Raw genomic sequence first — 20,106 nt, 5'->3', positions numbered from 1 at the left:
ATTTTCTGTTATTAATGCATAATAGCGGAACATCTTCGAGAAATGCAAATATGTCTCACGCCACTCGGTCTGCCTTAACTCATGATATTTTTGGCACTTTTAGAACTGTTGGTGACAAGCAACTTCCAGCGAAGTGGGAATTGGAAAGACACTTACTTTTTGCTGAAACAGAAACATGAAAAATGTCAGTGAAGGAAATAACGATGGATCTTGGATCAGAACTTTAGTGTCTTTGGGATAAAACTTCCGTTCCTTGTGTTCACCTCACAAGAATGACACAGCTGGTTTTGGACAACCATTCTAAGTACAAGACCCTAGTGAAAAACAAGGGGAAAGACTGCAACAACAAACAGCTTGAAAACTATAAAACTCATATGCAGAAGGAGGTATTTGATATCTCTTGTTGCAAATGTAAATCCTTCGAAGAGTGTAAGTGTTTAAAGAAAAGAAAGGTGCCCATAAGTGAAAGAGTTTCTTTCAGATCAAAGAGGAAACAGACAGATGTACATTGGAAAAGTGGATACAAAAGAAAAAAAAAATCCTGCTAAAACGAACAAAAAGAAAAAGGGATGCAGAGAACTACAAAGTGAAAACTTGTGATTCTGTTTGTCAAAAGGTCCAAGTGGGATGGAGGAAATGAATGATACTGATGATAGGTTGGAAAATGATGGTACAGATGAAACATATTGTCCGAGTGTAGAAAAAAAAAAAGAGGAAAAAAAAATGTGTCACGAATGCGAATCACCTGTGAACTGGTTGCAAGAGAAGCTGATCGCTTTGGTGTGCGTGATAGGGGTGCCGCTTCAACTGCCACTTCCGCTCTGGTGGGTACTGTACTTCTTTCACCCGAAAGCAAGAATTTTGTTATAGACAAGTCAGAAGTAAGACGTGCCAGAAAATCAGGCAAAGACTTCAGCACATAGAAAAGGAAGACATTGATGGAATAAAAGACAAAACATAAACATTGGGAGAGAGAAAAGATGAAAATGGTTGTCTGTCCATTCTCCAAGTAAGCAAATTTGACGAACATATTTCATTATTTAAAGAGCCAGGCTCTGAATACCTTGACCATGTAACTCCTGATCGGGAACAGCAGCTGCTATTTCTGAGTGCTTGATGAACTGTGGGTTGAAGACTGAGATACTTGTTGCAATAGCGTGTGATGGTTCACCTGTTAACACAGGGACAAAGGGGGGAGCAATAAAATTGATTGAAAACTTTCTTAACCGTCCTTTGCAGTGGCTTATATGTTTGTTACACTATAATGAGCTTCCATTTCGGCATCCATTTGGATGGTGAAACCTCAGGGCCCACAGTATTCGAAGAAAAGATTGGGAAGAAGATAGGAGAAACAGCTAGTAACCTCCCTGTGGTAAATTCTGAACCAGTCGCAGTAGATGATGCGAAGAAGTTTCATGAGATCTATTCAGAGGTAGATTTAAAAAAGGATCAAAAATATGTTCTGACTATATGGTATGCAGTGTCATCTGGAAAATTTCCTGCATCATTCTCTTCTGTTGAACCAGGCCCATTAGCACATTCAAGATGGCTGACAGTATGTATTGCTCAGTGCCTCTTCCTTCCAAACCATTGAAACCATTAGCCAAATATTTGATGACTGTATACCTACCGACCTAGTGTGAGATTAAGAAAAATCCTTCCGGTGTCAATGGCACAAAACATCTACTCAGTGCTGTAACGAAGATCAAATATATGAAAGATGAATGCTTGGGAGCATATAAGGCTCCTACCCAGGCTATTCAAACAAATGCTTTCTATGTCCATACGGAAAATATGCTTCTGGGTATGGCATTTGATGAAGATATTGATATCAGAAGAGATGCTGTGAAGAAAATTCTAGCAGCAATAAACAAAATGAGACAAGAAAGAAGACTATTCAAAGTACAAGAGATGAATTTGGGGGTAGATCATTATACTCAAATGATCAGCTGGGATGTGATGGATATTACAGAACTACCACTCCTCAAGAATTTGACTGATGTTGAACTACATGGTTTGGTTGAAAGTCCTGAACTTGTGAAAAACCTGTGTCTGAAGTATCTTTGCAATACTCAGTCGGCTGAATGCACAGTAAAGCTGGTGACTGAAGTATCTGCAAAAGTTTATGGTTACAGAAACAGAGCTGGGTATGTAAGAAACATACTCAAATCAAGAAAAAGAATGCCAGCATTCGATTCAAAGAAAGATTTCAAAGCAGAGTAAATATGGCCCAGATTAACGGAAACGTGGATGGGATAGGTTAGTTGTGGAACTTCATTTGCAGCCAGTTCCCCATGGTGAGTTCTGATTAGCGCACGGTCTCAGCCTACGAGCTAAGGACTGCATAATAAAGTATCCAGGTGCCATCTCTTACTGACATGATACGGATATAATATTGTGCAGTTCTGTTGCATCTATATAGTAGCAAGTTTCCCCCTCTATTATAATAAGGAAACTAGACTTTATTTTCTTTTGGGGTGGGGATCTTATGACCCAAGGAAATATATATATATATATATATATATATATATATATATATATATATATATATATATATTTAATCCTGCCATAACGCAGGACCTTCCTCCGTTTTCAGTACGTAGAGATGTTGCTTTTTTAGCACCATTTTATCGATATATTTACCGTAAGTGTACTAACGAACTGGCTTCAATTGTGCCTCCCCTTCACATTTTCTTCTGAAATACTCAGGCAGCTGGGAGTGACCATGAACTCACACTCTTTCCCCCACAATGCAGAATCTCTTCTTATCAAAATTCATATCCCCAGAACTACAACTCTCTGGAATTCACTTCCCGGGAGTTGCTTCCCACATACATTTGATCCTCTCGATTTTAAATCCAATTGTTATTAGTATTTTATGAATGTGAGATGCCTTTAGGCACATGGACTTATTTTTTTTCCTTTGTTTTTCCTTCCTCCAATCATTATCAAATATATAAATATATATATATATATATATATATAAATAAATATATATATATATATATATATATATATATATATATATATATATATATATATATATATATATATATATATATATATATATATCTATATATATATATATATATATATATATATATATTTTTTATGCGAGGAAGAAGGAACCAAAGGCCATGAGCCCACAGTAACAGTTCCCTCCAAGAGAAAAACAAAATACAATAGAGAGCCAAATTCAAGATCCGATCATTTTGAGATGCCTGGACACACTGCGTTTGAAAGACTGGAGATCATAGGCAGGAGGAAATACAGACAGAGGGAGACAGTTCCAGAGCTGACCTGTTGCATGAATGAAAGACTGGGAGTAACGGTTAACTCTTGCATTAGAGAGTTGGACAGAAAAGGGATGAGAGTTTGCTGCCAGACGGGCGCTACGCGCCCGTCGTAGAGGTGGAGGAATGCAAGCAGACAGTTCAGAGGAGCAGTGACCATTAAAGTAGCGATAGAAAAGAGATAAAGCTGCAACAGTGCGGCGAAGAGACAGAGGTTGAAGGGAGTCAGTAAGAGGAGGAGAGTTAATGAGATGAAAAGCCTTTGACTCCACCCTATTGAGAAGAGCTGTATGTGGGGAGCCTCCCCACACATGAGAGTTGTACTCCACACAGGGGCGGATAAAACCCCTGTATAGAGTCAACAATTGTGCAGGGGTAAAGAAAGAGCCTCTGTGGTACAGTGGCAGAGTGTGCGTTTCGTACACGGATGAACCAGGGTTCGCGCCCTGCCAGGGTAATAAACTTTGGGAGTGTTCACCCGGCCACGTACTGCATTGGCGGACACATGGGGTCCTGTGGTTGAACCAGTGTCGCTTACTATAAAGTATGCTTGCACCCAGTCAGCTTGCCCGGGTCAGTTACACTTGGTTCACAGACTACACACACATCCAAAGCCACTACAACACAACAATTACACTTACAACACTTCTCACCCTACATACAATCTCTACTAGACAGCCTAAGCCACTTGGTAGAGATACATTGGCTGTATCGTCCCCACTTCGATAGGGATAGGCCGGTCCTGCAGTGGACACTCAAACGGCCGATGAGATGAGATGAGATATATATATATATCTTATTGGAGCCCAGTGTCTGCAGTACTGAACAGAACTGGGAGTTTTTAAATCCTGATAAAGTAGGGAACCCCCGGGTAGGGACCTATGAACTTCGCGACTATGAGCCGATAGGCGAAGGGCAGTGCACTTGGTGCAGTGCCTCGCTAAGCAGCCTGGGATCCAATGGGTCAAAGACTGGCAAATCGATCAGTGTCTTTAACCCATTGGAGCCCAGTGTCCGCAGTATTGGACAGAACTGGAAGTTTTCAAATCCTGATAAGGTAGGGAACCCCCGGGTAGGGACCTATGAGCTTTGCGACTATGAGCTGATAGGCGGAGGGCAGTATGCTTGGTACCCTCCCAGTGCAGTGCCTTGCCCAGCAGCTCTGGGATCCAATGGGATATATATATATATATGGAAGAGTAGCAACATCCAGGCATCCTAAATTTGCCCAGTCCAATGCGCCGTGATACTAATCACTCACCATTCAGGCCCCCGGGATCCTGGCTCTATCCGATACGCCAAAAACATTCATCACGTTCTGTAGCTTCACATAAATGTTCCGACAGAGTCAGTCCGGACGCTGTTACGTTAAAAACGGGTGCCAAATCCCTGATCATGCGCTTCTCCTCACAATACTCATCCAGCCAGCTTGATCTCTTGTCAGTCCCCTACCCTCACCGACTTCCAAACCTATCTTCCTCATACACTCATCCACCATATAATTCCACCTTCTTCTTGGCCTACCTCGCCTCCTGTCTCCTTCAGCTTTGCTCAGATATTCCTTTTTCACCACTCTATTGTTATCCATTCTGTCCACATGACTATACCATCTCAGAACACTCTCCTCGATTCTGGTGTCCACATACTTCCTCACTCCACATCTTTGACGAATCACATTATTTCGTATCCTGTCCACACTCTGTACACCACATACATTCCTCAGCAGTCCCATCTCCACTGCTGTCATTCTTGACTTTTCATTTTCATGCCATATTATAGTCTCCCATCCATATGTTAAAGTTGACACTAACACTCCCACATGTAAGCCTCGTGCAGCTGCAACACTCATGCCTCTGTTTCTTATCAGGTCCTTCATTGCACTACTTACTTTCCTTCCTTGTGTTACTCTACTTTCCACTTCTTTTGCACATTTTCCTCTCTTTCCTATCACTTTACCCAGGTATTCGAACTCTGTCACCAATTCCAGTCTCTCTCCATTCACTGTAACATCACACTGGGAGTTACCTTCTCTCTCAATAACCATCACTTTACCCCTTTCTACAATTACTCTAGAGCCACGACACTCATAGACATCACCAAAACTCTGCACTGGTCTCCCAAGTTCTTGCCCGGTATTTGCAAGTAGTACTGCATCAGCAGCATAGAAAATAGTTTGAAATCATCTAACCATCACCACTCACTACCAACGCCCATCTATTACTGGTGTTTTTATTTCTCTCAACACCCTATCCATATATATATATATATATATATATATATATATATATATATATATATATATATATATATGTATAGATATATATATTGATATATATAGATAAATATATATAGATATGCATATATATATATATATATATATATAGATATATATATATAGATATAGATATATATAGATAAATATATATACATATATATATATATATATATATATATATATATATATATATATATATATATATATATATATTGAACAACAATGAGGACATCATACAACCTTTTCGCACGCGAACACCGATGGTGAACCATTCACTCAGATGCCCATTAACCCATTCACATGCTTCACTACCATCATAAAAACTCATGACGGTACTTAGCAGCGTACCATCTACATCGTACAAGTGTAAAACCTTCCACAATCCTTCTCTGTCTACTTTATCGTATGTATTTTCCAGATCCTTAAATACCATAAACACCAAATTGTCCTTCTCACAAGCCTTGTCCACTATCTGCCTTACTGCAAATATTTGATCCACATATCCTTTACCACTCGTAAAGCGACCCTTTTCATCACTCACTAGGACTGCTAATATCTCTCTTGCTTTCTCTGTAATAATTCTTCCATATACCTACCCTACCACACTCAGTAAACTTAAGTCACGATAATTCTTGCACTCATTTCACTCACCATTATTTTTATACAGGGGTACGATCACAGCCTTTTTCCACTCTGCTGGCACAGTTTCATTCATCCTCTCCATCTTACATGTCTCCAACAAGCACTTCATTCCACTCTCTACACTACACTTAATCATCTCTGCGTGCACCTCATCAACCACGGCTGCATTCCTATTTTTCAGCCGTGTCCCATCGCTCTTCACCTGTACGAGTGTCACGTTTCCTGGCACTGCATTCCTTCTCTCCACACCCCGATAACCATTCATATTTACAGTGGCTCTGCTCTTTCTATTTCTGTTCATCAGAGTTAAAAATATTCTTTCCATCTGGTCCTTGCTTCATCCCCATGGTTTAATAATCTACCACCTACATCCTTTACATCTTCACATTTCATTCCACGGTCACTTCTACATTTCTGCACCTCTTTCCGGAATTATTTCCTATTTTCATTTCTCTTTCAGGAATTATTTCCTATTTTCATTTCTTTTCCTAGTTCATCATTTACCTCCTTCTTTTTCCTCGTCACTAGTCTCATTACGTGCTTCTAGCTCTCAGTACATTAAGTTCTTATTTCAATTGATCCCTTGTCCTGTAACCACTTTACCCATTTTTTCCTCTTTTCCTCAGCTGCTCTCTTAACGTCCATATCCCATCATGCCGTACGTTTCTTCTTTGTTGTTACTCTTGCCACACCACACACCGCTTTTAGCATTCCTAAGCAATCCCTATATCCATTCCACGGGCTGTCCAGATCATTTCATTCCATTTCACTGATTCTAACTCCTCCCTTACTTTGGTCCTGTATTCATCTGCCATTTCTTTTATCATCAGCATCTCAACTTTTAGTCTTTCTCCCTGACTGCTCCTATCCTGGTCCACCTCACCCCTCTCAGTTGGATCTTGCATACCACAATCATATGATCTGAGAGACCTCTACATCGTCCTCTCATGGCCCTCGTATCAGCAACCATTCCCAGCATCGACCTCTATACGAGCACGTAATCAGTCAGGGTCCTTTCAACACTATCCCCGGTCCCTCTATACCATGTATATTTATGTGCATCTTTGTGTTTGAAATACGAGTTACAAATGCACAACCTCCTTTCCTGACACATATCCTTCAGTCGCTTCCCAGTATAATTTTCTCCTCGTACACCATTACACCATATTATGTTGTCCTCAGGACCACTTCCTGCTCACATCTATTCATATCGCCCATTACGATTACTTTATAGATCCTGGGCATTCCTCCCACTGCTTCATCCAGCTCATCCCAAAACCTGTCTTTCTCTTACTCTTGTTATCACACAGTGCAAAAGCTACTATCACAGCCACTTTCACCTTCTCAAACTTGAACTTGAGATACATACATCTCGAGCTGACACACTTGTAATCTCTTATTCCACTCTGCCACTGCTCATTCATCAATAACGCAACTCCTTCTTTGCAACTTCCTCGTCCTTTCATGCCCGATCTTACACATTTCACACACACCCACTCCTCCACTTCACACCCTTTCACCTTTCTTTCACACAATGCCATCACGGCGTATTTCGCACTCTTGAACACATTCACCACTTCCACCCTCTTGCTTTCCTCATTCACACCTCTCACATTCCACATGGTCATGTGAATCTGCCCATTTGTTCGGGGCCCAGGGCAGGTACTGGGCCCTCCCAGGTGTGTGTGTGTGTGTGTGTGTGTGTGTGTGTGTGTGTGTGTGTGTGTGTTTGTGTTTGTGTGTGTGTGTGTGTGTGTGTGTGTGTGTGTGTGTGTTTGTGTGTGTGTGTGTGTGTGTGTGTGTGTGTGTGTGTGTATGAGTAAATTCATTCATTAGTTTTTTGTGGGCCCCTACCAGCTTTGGGGCCGAGGCTTCCGCCTCATCAATCTCCACGTAAATTCGCCCCAGTGCCCAGTTAATGATGAAATCAGCAGTTTCAGCCACAGCATACGAGTATATAACCATACTAACTACTTTTTTTTTTCATTGCTCTTTGTGTCTTTCAGTTATTCTGTAAATATTGTGGATGCACGTAGAAATATACATGATTTCAAGCCAGTCATTCTTCCATCGAGTCATGTTTTTACAAATACGCATTATTCCCCTTGTCAGACTCATTTTCTGGTCATATTAAAGGCACTGCTAAAACTGAACAGTATTACCTCATACCTTTTCAGGAGGTGCTATTTTACTTTAAAGTTGTGGATTGTCACGATGTTTTTGAAATTATACAATATTAAAGGATGATTTCCAATTATACTGAAGAGCAGGGACAATGAATTGTCTTGCTAAAATCAAGCAATGATTACTTTATGCTGGCTTGCTTCGCTCGATTCTCTAAGAACGAGAATTCATAAACTTTCTCAACAGTACACAGCAGAGACAATTCCTCACAATTGCTGTTTATTGGTACTGTTAGAATCTGGAGAAAGTGACTTCACCCCTGACAATAAATAACGAATACTATTAATGATATCAGGTTCTTGCTGATGCGTTAACTCCTAGAAGGCACAACGGATTTTAAGCTTAATACAACAAGACTGGCCCAAGTACCAGTTATGAATAGCAATGCGTTTATGCAAGCTAGGAGCTATAACTATAATAAGCTTAATTATGGAGAAATGAAACACGAGTTTACATTACATTAAGCTCAAAGAAAAAGAACTGTTAAATTTATTGATTACAAAGGAATAAATTTAACGTTACATTTCAAAGTGAATTCAAATAAAGAGATCGCACTCACTCACTCACTCAAAAGCTAAATTCTTAAACCTAGAAAAACAACATGCGGCACAGGCGGCCAGCATGTGAGGGAACAGCACCTTAACTAAACTCTTAAGTCTAGGAAAACGAAAAGAAAATACTGGTCAAAGAGTGGACTAAGCGGTGACTGGGTGTCGTTACTGAGGAAGAACACTGCACTCGCTGTCTCTCGCCAATTACAGCTATGTGGAAATACGGCGACGGTGAGAACTAGATGTCGTTGAGGAAGGACACTGCCACACACAACCTACTTCTGTGGCGCTCAAATCTTGACTGACTAACTCGTGGGAAAGAAGGGAGCGCTGTGGCCTCATTTCTAACGGCTAGAATGAGCGAAACACGCCCAAAACAAATCGCTCAGCGGAAGCACTAATGTCTGACACAAAGACAATCACTTATGACAGTGAAAAATTTATTTGAAAAGACTCCTGACCGAACGAGCGGTTAACTGAACGATAAACTGGGATTCCACTAGAGTTTGCGGTTTCCCACAAAAGCCAATGTCACTAGCCGACTCGTGACATTACGCCCCATGAAAATCAAATCTTTTTTTCTTCAGAAAAAAAGTTTTCAATATACATACATATAATTCCTAACTCAGTCACACAAGATTCACACTGTGGTGTGCGTGTGCTATCCTGCTACAGGAGAAAGTCGCAGTCGCCAGTGAGCAAAAAAAAACTCGTATTTACGTTATTAGAAACAAGGTTGGGGGAAAAACTCCGTGACGACAGTGAAAAATCCTGTACTCAGGTCAAACTGAGCGAAAAGTTCGCTACATTTACATTAACAACTAATTGTTATGTAGCGTAATGTATGTAATACATGGTGGAGGTGTGACAGTTGTGGTGTAACTGTACCTACGTGTAAAATCATGTAGTATAAATTTATAGTAAATAATGATGACAAGGCAGAAAAGAAGGGGCGGCAGCATGTGACAGGGACGACCAGCTAATCTGCACGGCTTGCTGCACCCACTAGCTGCACCTGCGAAAGGAATTAAGGTGGAGCATCAAAAATGTCATTTCTCTCTCTCTGCCTAACAATCAGTACTTATGTTACAAAAAGTATACTATTTACATTATTAACCAGGAAACGTAGGCATTAGGGTTCTTAGCGGGGGAGCTCTAACCTGGCATGCACCTCGCTCAACATGCGGCGCAAGCTATTCAAACCCGGCCGGCATGTGAGGGAACAGCACGTTAACAACATCCCATCACCCAGTTTACTGGTTAACTAACTCTACGTTTACGATTAATGACAGGAAGCTGAGAATCGCTACGCAATCTCGGGCTCGAGACGTTCCACAAGGTAATTCATACACAGCCTCGGACTGCCTCTGCAGGGTTCTCAACTTCCCCCTTAACTTATGGTATACATGTATGTACAGGCCCTGGATATACTGTGTCCTGTGGGGCCAACAGGCGAGACGTTCACAATTGCTGGTACACTTTTAACTGGGAACCAGGCTGGTCCTTGGATTACTCAAATTTTTGAGGACGCGTATCTTACGGATCCCAGGATACAACAGTTGCCCATGTTAGTCAGCAGTTAGCAGGCGAGACATCAGGTCTGCACCTACGTTATCACTTCCCTTGATGTATCTCACAACAAGGTTAAACTGCTGCAAATACAGTGTCCAGCGTGTCAATCTTGCATTAGCCGTCTTGGTCATGCTAAGACTAGTGAATGGCATATGATCAGTTTCAAGAGTGAATGGTGCCCCAAATAAATAATAATAATATTTTTTAACACCATCAACCACAGCCAAGAGTTCCTTCTCAACAATACTATAATTCCTCTCAGCAGGTTTTAGCCTACGGCTGTGGTATGCCACTGGGAAGATTCCACCTTCCGATTCCTACATCAATACGGTACCTACTCCATCTTGTGAAGCATCAGTGCGCAGTATGAAAGGTTTGTTGGAATCAGGCAACTGCAAGATAGGCTCCTTGCACAACATGTTCTCAAGAGCGATAAAAGATCTCTCTTGCGCTTCTCCCCATTCAATGGTGTTTGGAGCATATTTCCGTAGCACCTCGTACAACGGTTGGGCAATGAGAGCAAAGTTGGGGATAAAACGCCTATAATATCCCACTAGGCCAAGGAATGCCCTAACCTGTTTCTTGGTCACAGGTCTCGGGGCTTCTCTAACCTTCCTGATCTTGTCACCCTGACACCTGCAGTGATTGTTGCCAACAATATTTCCGAGGAACTCCACCTCACTGTGAGCAATCTTGCATTTGCTAGGCTTCACAGTCATGTTGAAACTCTGGAGTCTACTGAAGACAATTTCCAAGAGTCTGAGGTGCTCCTCCAATGTGGCAGAATGAACGAGGACATCATCAACGAACATCTCTACTCCTACAATACCATGGAGCACTTGTCTCATGGCACGATTGAATACTGCTGGGGAATTGGTAAGTCCAAATGGGAGGACTTTAAACTGGTACAACCTCCTAGGAGTAGCAAAGGCAGTGAACTGACGGCTCTCGGGGTGAAAGGGAATCTGGAAGAATCCCTTTGCCAAATTGAGCTTCGTAAAATATCGTGACCCTGCCAGCTTGGAGAAGATGGCAATGTGGTCACCCATCGGCTCAGTATCCACTTTGGTGATTGCATTGAGCCTTCTATAGTCGCCACAAACCTGACTCCACCATCTTTCTTGCGAACTACTACCATTGGACTGCAGTAAGGAGATGAGGACTTTTCAATAATACCTGCAATCTCCATGTCAGCAATTTCATTGTCTACTGCCCCAGTAGTCGCATGGGAATCGGATATGGCTTAACGTTTATGGGAATATTGCTGGTCAACTCAATCTTGTGACAATCAACCTTTGCAGGTCTAGGTTGGTCAGAGAAGACATCAGCATACTGACAGAGCAGTGACCTTATGGCATTCTGATCACCTAATGCTAAGTCAGTGTTAAGTAAAACATCTCCGACAGTCTCTTCCTGACTGGACTGAGCGGATAAGGGCTCGTCATCATGGTCATCAGCTGGGATCACCGCGGCTGCCCCGGTTTCTTCCAGTGGCTGGTCACTATCATCAGCTACTCGTAGGCCAGTCTCCTCGGGGTCTGACTCATCATAAGCCTTCAACATGTTAATGTGGAACCTTTTGCGAAGATTCTCCATCTGAATTATGTAATTGAGGTCTGAAATGCACACTACTACATCAAATGGACCCTTCCACTGCGCCAACAACTTGTTCTGGGCAGTGGGGAGTAACACCAGGCACTTATCACCTGGACTAAACTTCCGAAGTTTTGCCTTCTTATCATAATAGGCTTTCTGAACTTCGCGCGCCTTGATCAATTCTTCCTTAGCTAACTCGCATGTCGACTGGAGGCGGTCAGCTAGATCAAGGACGTAGGTGTAGGTGGTCTTGACTTCAGGGTCAGGTTCTTCATCGTCCCACAACTCGCGAAGGACTTGAAGTGGTCCACGGACCGACCTTCCATACACCAGTTCAAAGGGTGAGAACTTCAAGGAGTGCTGTGGGGCTTCTCGATAAGCAAACAGAAGAGGAGCAATGAACCGCGGCCATTCCTTTGGCTGTTTGGCGGCCATGCACTTTAACATCTTCTTGAGAGTCCCATTGAACCTCTCACATAGCCCGTTACACATGGGATGATAAGGCGTAGTTCGCAGGCCTCGGATGGACAACAACCTGAATGCTTTGTTCATCATTGCAGAGGTGAACTGCAAACCCCGGTCGCTTAAGACCTCTTTGGGGATACCTACGCGACAAAACACTTCAGTCAATGCCTCAGCAACAGTTTCGGCTTCTATATTCCTAAGGGCCACGGCTTCAGGCCACCGTGTGCTCAAATCAACAATAGTGAGGATATACTTTGATCCATCACTTGCCCTACGAGAGATTGGCCCAACAATGTCAACTGGTACTCTTTCGAACGGTTCAGAGATTACAGGCATTGGTTTCAATGGCGCAGGACGGACACGTCCCTGGTCAGTGGTATGCTGACACACATCACAGGAATGCACAAGCCTTTTTATTTCCAGTCCCATTCCTGGCCAGAAAAAGTCAGCATGGATGCAGTCAGAGGTTTTCTTTTGGCCCATGTGACCTCCCATGACTGAACAATGGCCCAATTTGAACACTGCCCGGCGATACTTTGCGGGAACGACGAACTGCAGTCGAACCTCGCCCTGGAGTGTTCGTGACTCACGGTACAGCCGTCTTCGCTTGCAAAGGAACCTGGCTTGACCTCCCCATGAGTACTTAATCACTTTGCCTTCCAGCTTCTTATGCACTGAGGCAAGTGTCGGGTCAGACTGTTGTTCTTGGACAACGTCTTGACTACGAATCAAGTCTTGCGGCATTGCGACGGTCAACGGGGTGACATGATTCGGAGCCTTGGCCATGGCTCGTGTTACTGAAACAGCCGAAGTCTGAGTAGCAACATCTACGGTGCAGCTGTTTTTGACGCCCAGTATGTTGCCGATAATGAGGTCAAACAAGGGTTCTGGCATGACAACAGCAGCTGTCAAGCCAGTGTAGAAAGGAGATGCAACCTGGATACGTGCCTCAGGGAACAGTCTCAGTGACCCATTAATAAGTCTAACTTGGATCTGCTTACCCATGTACTCGTCGGGCCAAACTAAACTTTGCTTAACAGAGCAACCTGAGGAACCATTATCTCTCAGAACATTTACAGAAACACCTCCCACAAACCCTAGCTGAACAAGAAAGGCAGTGTTACTGGTGGAAGGGTCTGAGGAGGTAGCAGGCAGTCATTGGTGAGACTGCGGAACAAACGATGCAGCAAATGTGGTGCCCTGAGAACTTGGTACCTGAGGGGTCGTGCTCACCATCTGAGGAGCTGGAGCATTGACCACCTGTGGAGGAGGGTTCACTGTCGTTGGGGAAGTAGTGAACTGCAAAGTAGCTGTACTGGTGGGGTTGGCACCACTGTATGCTTGTTGTGGCATAAGGGCTGCATTTGCATCCTGCCTCTGATACACTAAAGTCGATTGTCCTGACTGAGGGTTACGTGGTTTGTCCTTGCCCTGCTGCTGCTTGAAATACCGGTACTGCTGCTGGTTAGGGTTCTGTTTATCGTACTGCTTCCACTCAGGTTTCTGAGTGTTTTGCTCCTGGTCCTTCTTCTGCGGTTTTGGACCTTGGCCATTATTCTGAGAACGGCCTTGTTGCTGCGGTTAAGTCTGAGTCAGTTTCCCGGATTTATCAGCTTTCCTGTTCCAGGTATGCTGCTTGCGAGTTTGATACCTGTATGCAGTGAAATATGCGTCAGCCTTCTTCACCTTTTGGCTGGCATGTCTTACCTGGCAGATCTTAAGTTGAACCATAAGTTCAGTAGGCCACGACTTTTCTAGCTGCGTGCGCAGCATAAGGTCAATTATCCCCTCACGCGTGCAAGGAGTTTCATCTTTCTCTCTCCATTCATTTAGATAAGCAGTAAGCCGGTCAAGAAACTGAACAACAGTCTCTTTATCCTGTAAACGCGCCCGCATGAACTGACTCTTGGCATCATCAACTGTGAGACCGTACGCTTTGATGAGTGCTGCCTTCATCATCTCATTCGTGAGATTGTCTCCACGAATTCTGTGGAGAATATCAAGGGCAGGGCCCTCAAACAGGCTAAGAAACTGAAGCCGCTTAGCTGCATCATCCAGCTGATACAGTCGAGTCATGTCTTCAAAACGAGCTATGTATGGCTCGATTCGCTCGCCATCTTTGTATGGGGGAAGCTTGATGTGTGGGGTCGCCATAACATGTGCAGGGAGAACTCTCGTGGAGCTTGGACCAACTGCACCAGACGTGTCTGAAGCCAAGGAATCTCGCTTAAGCTTCAACATTTCAAATTCATGTTTTTTGCGTGCATCTCGTTCGGCACGTTCGTGTTCTCGTTCTCTCTCGCATTGTTCACGCTCATATTCGCATTGTTCCCGCTCTTGTTCTAACTCGAGTTCGCGTTGTTTTTGTTTGTGTTCGCGCTGTTCTTGCTCCTGTTCGCGCTGGATTCTACGCTCTTCACGAGCATCACTCTAGCGTTGCTGCTCGTGACTAAGCCGAGAGAGGACGTAATTCTTAATTTCAGTTGGGTCTGTAAGACCCATATCTTTGGCTTCCTGTACATAGACACTGGTCGACATGATGCTAACTCAATCTAAGTACTAGTGACTCAGTACTGACTGCGATTTATTTCAGAGAAAGATGTCAATAATCGAGAATAAAGAATATAGGCACAGGTTAGTAGTGACCAGTTTTATCTAATTAAACTGGTAAAGAAAGAAAATTAAACAAACAACTGACTGTGAAAACTATTATGTAAATTAATAAAAATGAATCAATAATCACCAGTAAGGTAGTGCCTATAGACTTTAATAATAAATACCTAAGTATGAACGAGTGAGTATTATCTCGTGAATAGCTTTAGAACTAGGAGTTAATATTCTGGAATGAGGTCGTCAATTGTCACGGTGTTTTTGAAATTATACAATATTAAAGGATGATTTCCAATTATACTGAAGAGCAGGGACAATGAATTGTCTTGCTAAAATCAAGCAATGATTACTTTATGCTGGCTTGCTTCGCTCGATTCTCTAAGAACGAGAATTCATAAACTTTCTCAACAGTACACAGCAGAGACTAATTCCTCACAATTTCTGTTTATTGGTACTGTTAGCCTGTGGAGAAAGTGACTTCAGCCCTGACAATAAATAACGAATACTATTAATGATAGCAGGTTCTTGCTGATGCGTTAACTCCTAGAAGGCACAATGGATTTTAAGCTTAATACAGCAAGACTGGCCCAAGTACCAGTTATGAATAGCAATGTGTTTATGCAAGCTAGGAGCTATAACTAGAATAAGCTTAATTATGGAGAAATGAAACACGAGTTTACATTACATTAAGTTCAAAGAAAAAGAAGTTAAATTTATTGATTACAAAGGAATAAATTTAACGTTACATTTCAAAGTGAATTCAAATAAAGAGATCGCACTCACTCACTCACTCAAAAGCTAAATTCTTAAACCTAGGAAAACAACATGCAGCGCAGCCGGCCGGCATGTGAGGGAACAGCACCTTAACTAAACTCTTAAGTCTAGGAAAACGAAAAGAAAATACCGGTCAAAGAGTGGACTAAGCGATGACTGGGTGTCGTTACTGAGGAAGAACACTGCACTCGCTGTCTCTTGCCAATTACAGCTATGTGGAAATACGGTGACGGTGGGAACTATGTGTCGTTGAGGAAGGACACTGCCACACACAACCTACTTCCGTGGCTCTCAAATCTTGACTGACTAACTCGTGGGAAAGAAGGGAGCACTGTGGCCTCATTTCTAACGGCTAGAATGAGCGAAACACGCCCAAAACAAATCGCTCAGCGGAAGCACTAATGTCTCACACAAAGACAATCACTTATGACAGTGAAAAATTTATTTTAAAAAACTCCCGACCGAATGAGGGGTTAACTGAATGATAAACTGGGATTCCACTAGAGTTCGCGGTTTCCCACAAAAGCCAATGTCACTAGCCGACTCGTGACATGGACACACCATATAAGTTATTGTGTTATCGACAAAAACTGTCGAAATATTGTCACCTGTTACTCATCATGTTTAGTAATACTGTATAATGGACACTTCTTTAACAATGGCACTAAAAACTTACATTCATCAGAACTTAATACAGTCAGCTTCGTTTGACAATTCCAGTAAGTCGCGGTTGCATGGAATCCGATGAGCCTTAGCTATGCTATTGGAGTGCATCTCTTTGGTTCCTATGTAAATTTACACTCAAGCCTGATTAGACTTGACCATCAACTATTGAAGATGGGTTTTGGATCTTCAGCAGGTGAGAACAAACGCCTTGAAGCTAGTATGATGCCAGTCAATGGACCACATAGTTGTCTATTACAATTTACAAGTACTCTGGTAAGATGTTCGTAATACAGTATGTTTGACAATTCATTGAGCGGACTTGAACTTTAATAGTTCCAGTATTATATTTATGTATATATGAAGATGTATGAAACATTAACTGACACTTTAGTTAGTGATATTATCTGGAATTTAAAAATAATGTTCACCTGCAGCACTTTCATGTACTCAAATCCTGTTACATATGTTAAATATTCCTTGTTATTCCATTTTCACAGTTTGGTAGTGTGACAGAACTTCGAGCGCCATGGGGTGTTGGGGTATTTGAAGTGGTAAAAGACAGCCAGAACGCTAATATAACACAGTTCCGGCTTTCCCACGTGATCACCCAAGCCTACCAGGTAGGGCAATTTGTTACTGCCGAGGTGGGAAGGCCAATGAAGTTACTACTGAAGTGAGTAGCTGGACTGGCCACTCTCCAATTACCACTGAGGTGGATAACTGGACAAGTCATATACAGAATTATGAAATTCAAGACCTTAGTCTACCATAATATCATTAAAAACCAAAAACGAACAACTGTAGTCCATGTTAGTAACGCCACATGGCGTCGTTAATGACTAAAATCACTAAGAACTTGAAGTTTTGATTGCTTAGTTTTTAAGAATGTTCCCGCTGTATTGTAAGGAAAAAAAAAAAGTTAATGTAAAGATACCGCCAGTTACGACTGAAGTCCTGGTTCTTGACGGTGGTGGTGGTGAGTGATGACCCGGTGTTCCTTGAAGCCTTTGCAAAGTGGTCCCTCAAGGGACGCCTCCTGGTGTGGACAACAAAGCTCCTTGTCCTCACCCGACTTCCTCTCCACCATCTCAGTGACATCCGCCATACACTCTCTATGACCAACTCACTGCTGCTTCAGCTGTCACACACTCCAACGATCAAGTGAGATCTGTTTATATATAATAAGATTATATATATTTTTAATGTGTCCGACTCTGGGCATAGGCTTCACAGCCTGATCACAAGGCCAAGTAGTCCACCTACATACAATACACTTCCACATGTCACCACTACGGCACTAAGACCCACTGTTCATGTTGAGTACATGCTAGGGCACTCACATACAGGTTTGATATACTGGAATTAACAGGGGTGTTTCTACAGCATGTCGGCAGGTCTTCTCTTAGAGCATTTAAATATCCATTTTATGAAATTCATATCCTTAGACTGTTTCCTACCCTTGCTGGGACTCCAACCTAGTCAGTTAGGACTGCAATGCACCTATTTTGCTCATAAATTCAACATAAATATTTTTATGTTTAGTTACATATTGCGGATATCCCTAGAAGTAACACTGGTGGTTATTTTCATTGAAAGTGTTATAGATAGATAACCCATGAATACCCTATATATATATATATATATATATATATATATATATATATATATATATATATATATATATATATATATATATATATATATATATATATATATATATATTATTACGGAACAGAGAAAGATAATGTACACTTTAAGTGAGAATACTAAGAGTCACTACTGTCCCGTAAAGTTCCAGGTTCAAAACAAAAGAGTTAGGTAAAATTACAAGTTAAAGTTTAATGCTCAAACTAACAACAAAACATTCAGGACTCATAAGGATAAGGTAATGGCAAAAAACAGGTTAAATATATGGTTAACTGCAATAGCCTCTATTAACACGAAATTAGCAAGAGTAAATTTATCTGAGTCAGCCCTGATAAAATGAGATACCAGATAATACTCAGTGAATGCAAGATAAATTATTACAGATACAAACTATTATTAACAATTGACTGACGTAAAGAACCTTTACATAAATTACAAAAACTTCACTAGGCCTACAAATTAAACTCATGCTACACAGCACAAGAACAAAATGCAACAACACTCATACTCAAATTACACAGCTGCTAGATGGTTGGAGACTTCCTGAGAAACTCACAATAATAATAACTGTACAGGGGAGGACAGAGATGCGAGCAAAATGAGGAGTAGATCTAAGTGGCAATGATGCAGAGACTGAGCTTATTATATAGGGGCCGGCAGAGCTTGATACAACTTGTAAGAAGGACGCGCAAATGAAGCCATGGGGACAAAGAGCTGAAAATCCCGCACTGAACAACAGAAAGGACGACTTACTCTACTATAACGGTAGAAGGGGGGGACTGAGGCAGAACACGCTCGTGATCAAACATGCAGCATACTGTGCGTTAAAATTACACAAAGGATGATGAAATCATAGGCTATGTAACACCTCCCCACAAAGAAAAAAGAAATTTACAAAGGAAATTTCTTATTACTCTAAAACAATCTGTATATGGCATTACAGAACATGCAAAAGTCTTTCCTAATGTTACAAAACATGAGATCTCCCTAGCACGTTCAGTCGTAGGTACTTGCCAGTATCCCTTTAACAAATCAAACTTACTTATGTACCTAGCCTTTCCGATCTTGTCTACGCAATCTTCCACACGAGGGAGAGGGTAAGTGTCTGTTTTGGTGATCTGATTAACACGTCTGTAGTCGATGCAAAGCCGCTGTGACCCACCTGGCTTAGGGACCAGAGTGACAGGAGAACTCCACTCGCTCTGACAGGGCTCAATCATCTTGTGGTCCAACAGGTAGCCAAGCTCCTTCTGGATGAGAGGAACTTTCACTGGGTTCACACGGTAAGGAGGCAATTTAATTGGCTTTGCGTCTCCAACATCGACATCATGCATCAACACAGTGGTTCTTCCTGGAGTGGCACGGAACACTTGCGGGTACTCCTGCAGTAATGCCGAAAACTCCTGCCTTTCCTCGGGAGGTAGATGAGAAAGCTTAGTCTGGAGATCATTCATGATATCAGGATTCTTCCCCAAACTATCACTCAGGCTCATACTGCATGGGAGAGCTTTACTTGCAGACTCGGGTGGAACAGCTACAGTGCAGACTGGATTATTTTCGTCCCGCCTGTGATATAACTTTAGCATGTTGATGTGACAAAGTTGCTTGTTCTTTCTGCGATCTGGTGTGGCGATGACATAGTTGACATCACTGAGTTTCTTCTCCACGAAATAAGGACCACTAAACTTGGCTTGAAGAGGTTGCCCATGAACTGGCAGCAGAATCAACACCTGATCTCCTGGCTGAAAGTGGCGTAACCTGGACTTCTTATCATACCAAGTCTTCATCTTCTCCTGAGCAGCTCCTAAATTCTCTCTCGCCAGCTGTAAAG

General features: G+C 42.2%; 1 protein-coding gene across 1 annotated transcript in view; it reads left to right on the top strand.

Moving 5' to 3' along the window:
* Positions 1–20,106, top strand: part of LOC145402695 (uncharacterized) — a 79,800-nt gene that overhangs the window by 22,455 nt on the left and 37,239 nt on the right. The window contains exons 2-3 of the mRNA XM_080274667.1: positions 17,126–17,248; positions 17,569–17,789. Of these exons, the coding sequence (XP_080130793.1) occupies positions 17,126–17,248; positions 17,569–17,789 (344 nt within the window). The remainder of the gene's footprint in view (positions 1–17,125; positions 17,249–17,568; positions 17,790–20,106) is intronic.

This window comes from Coenobita brevimanus, chromosome 58 (genome assembly GCF_032717465.1).
Source record: "Coenobita brevimanus isolate Jiangsu-jjx chromosome 58, ASM3271746v2, whole genome shotgun sequence".
Taxonomy (NCBI): domain Eukaryota; kingdom Metazoa; phylum Arthropoda; class Malacostraca; order Decapoda; family Coenobitidae; genus Coenobita; species Coenobita brevimanus.
This window is presented reverse-complemented; position numbering and strand designations above follow the sequence as displayed.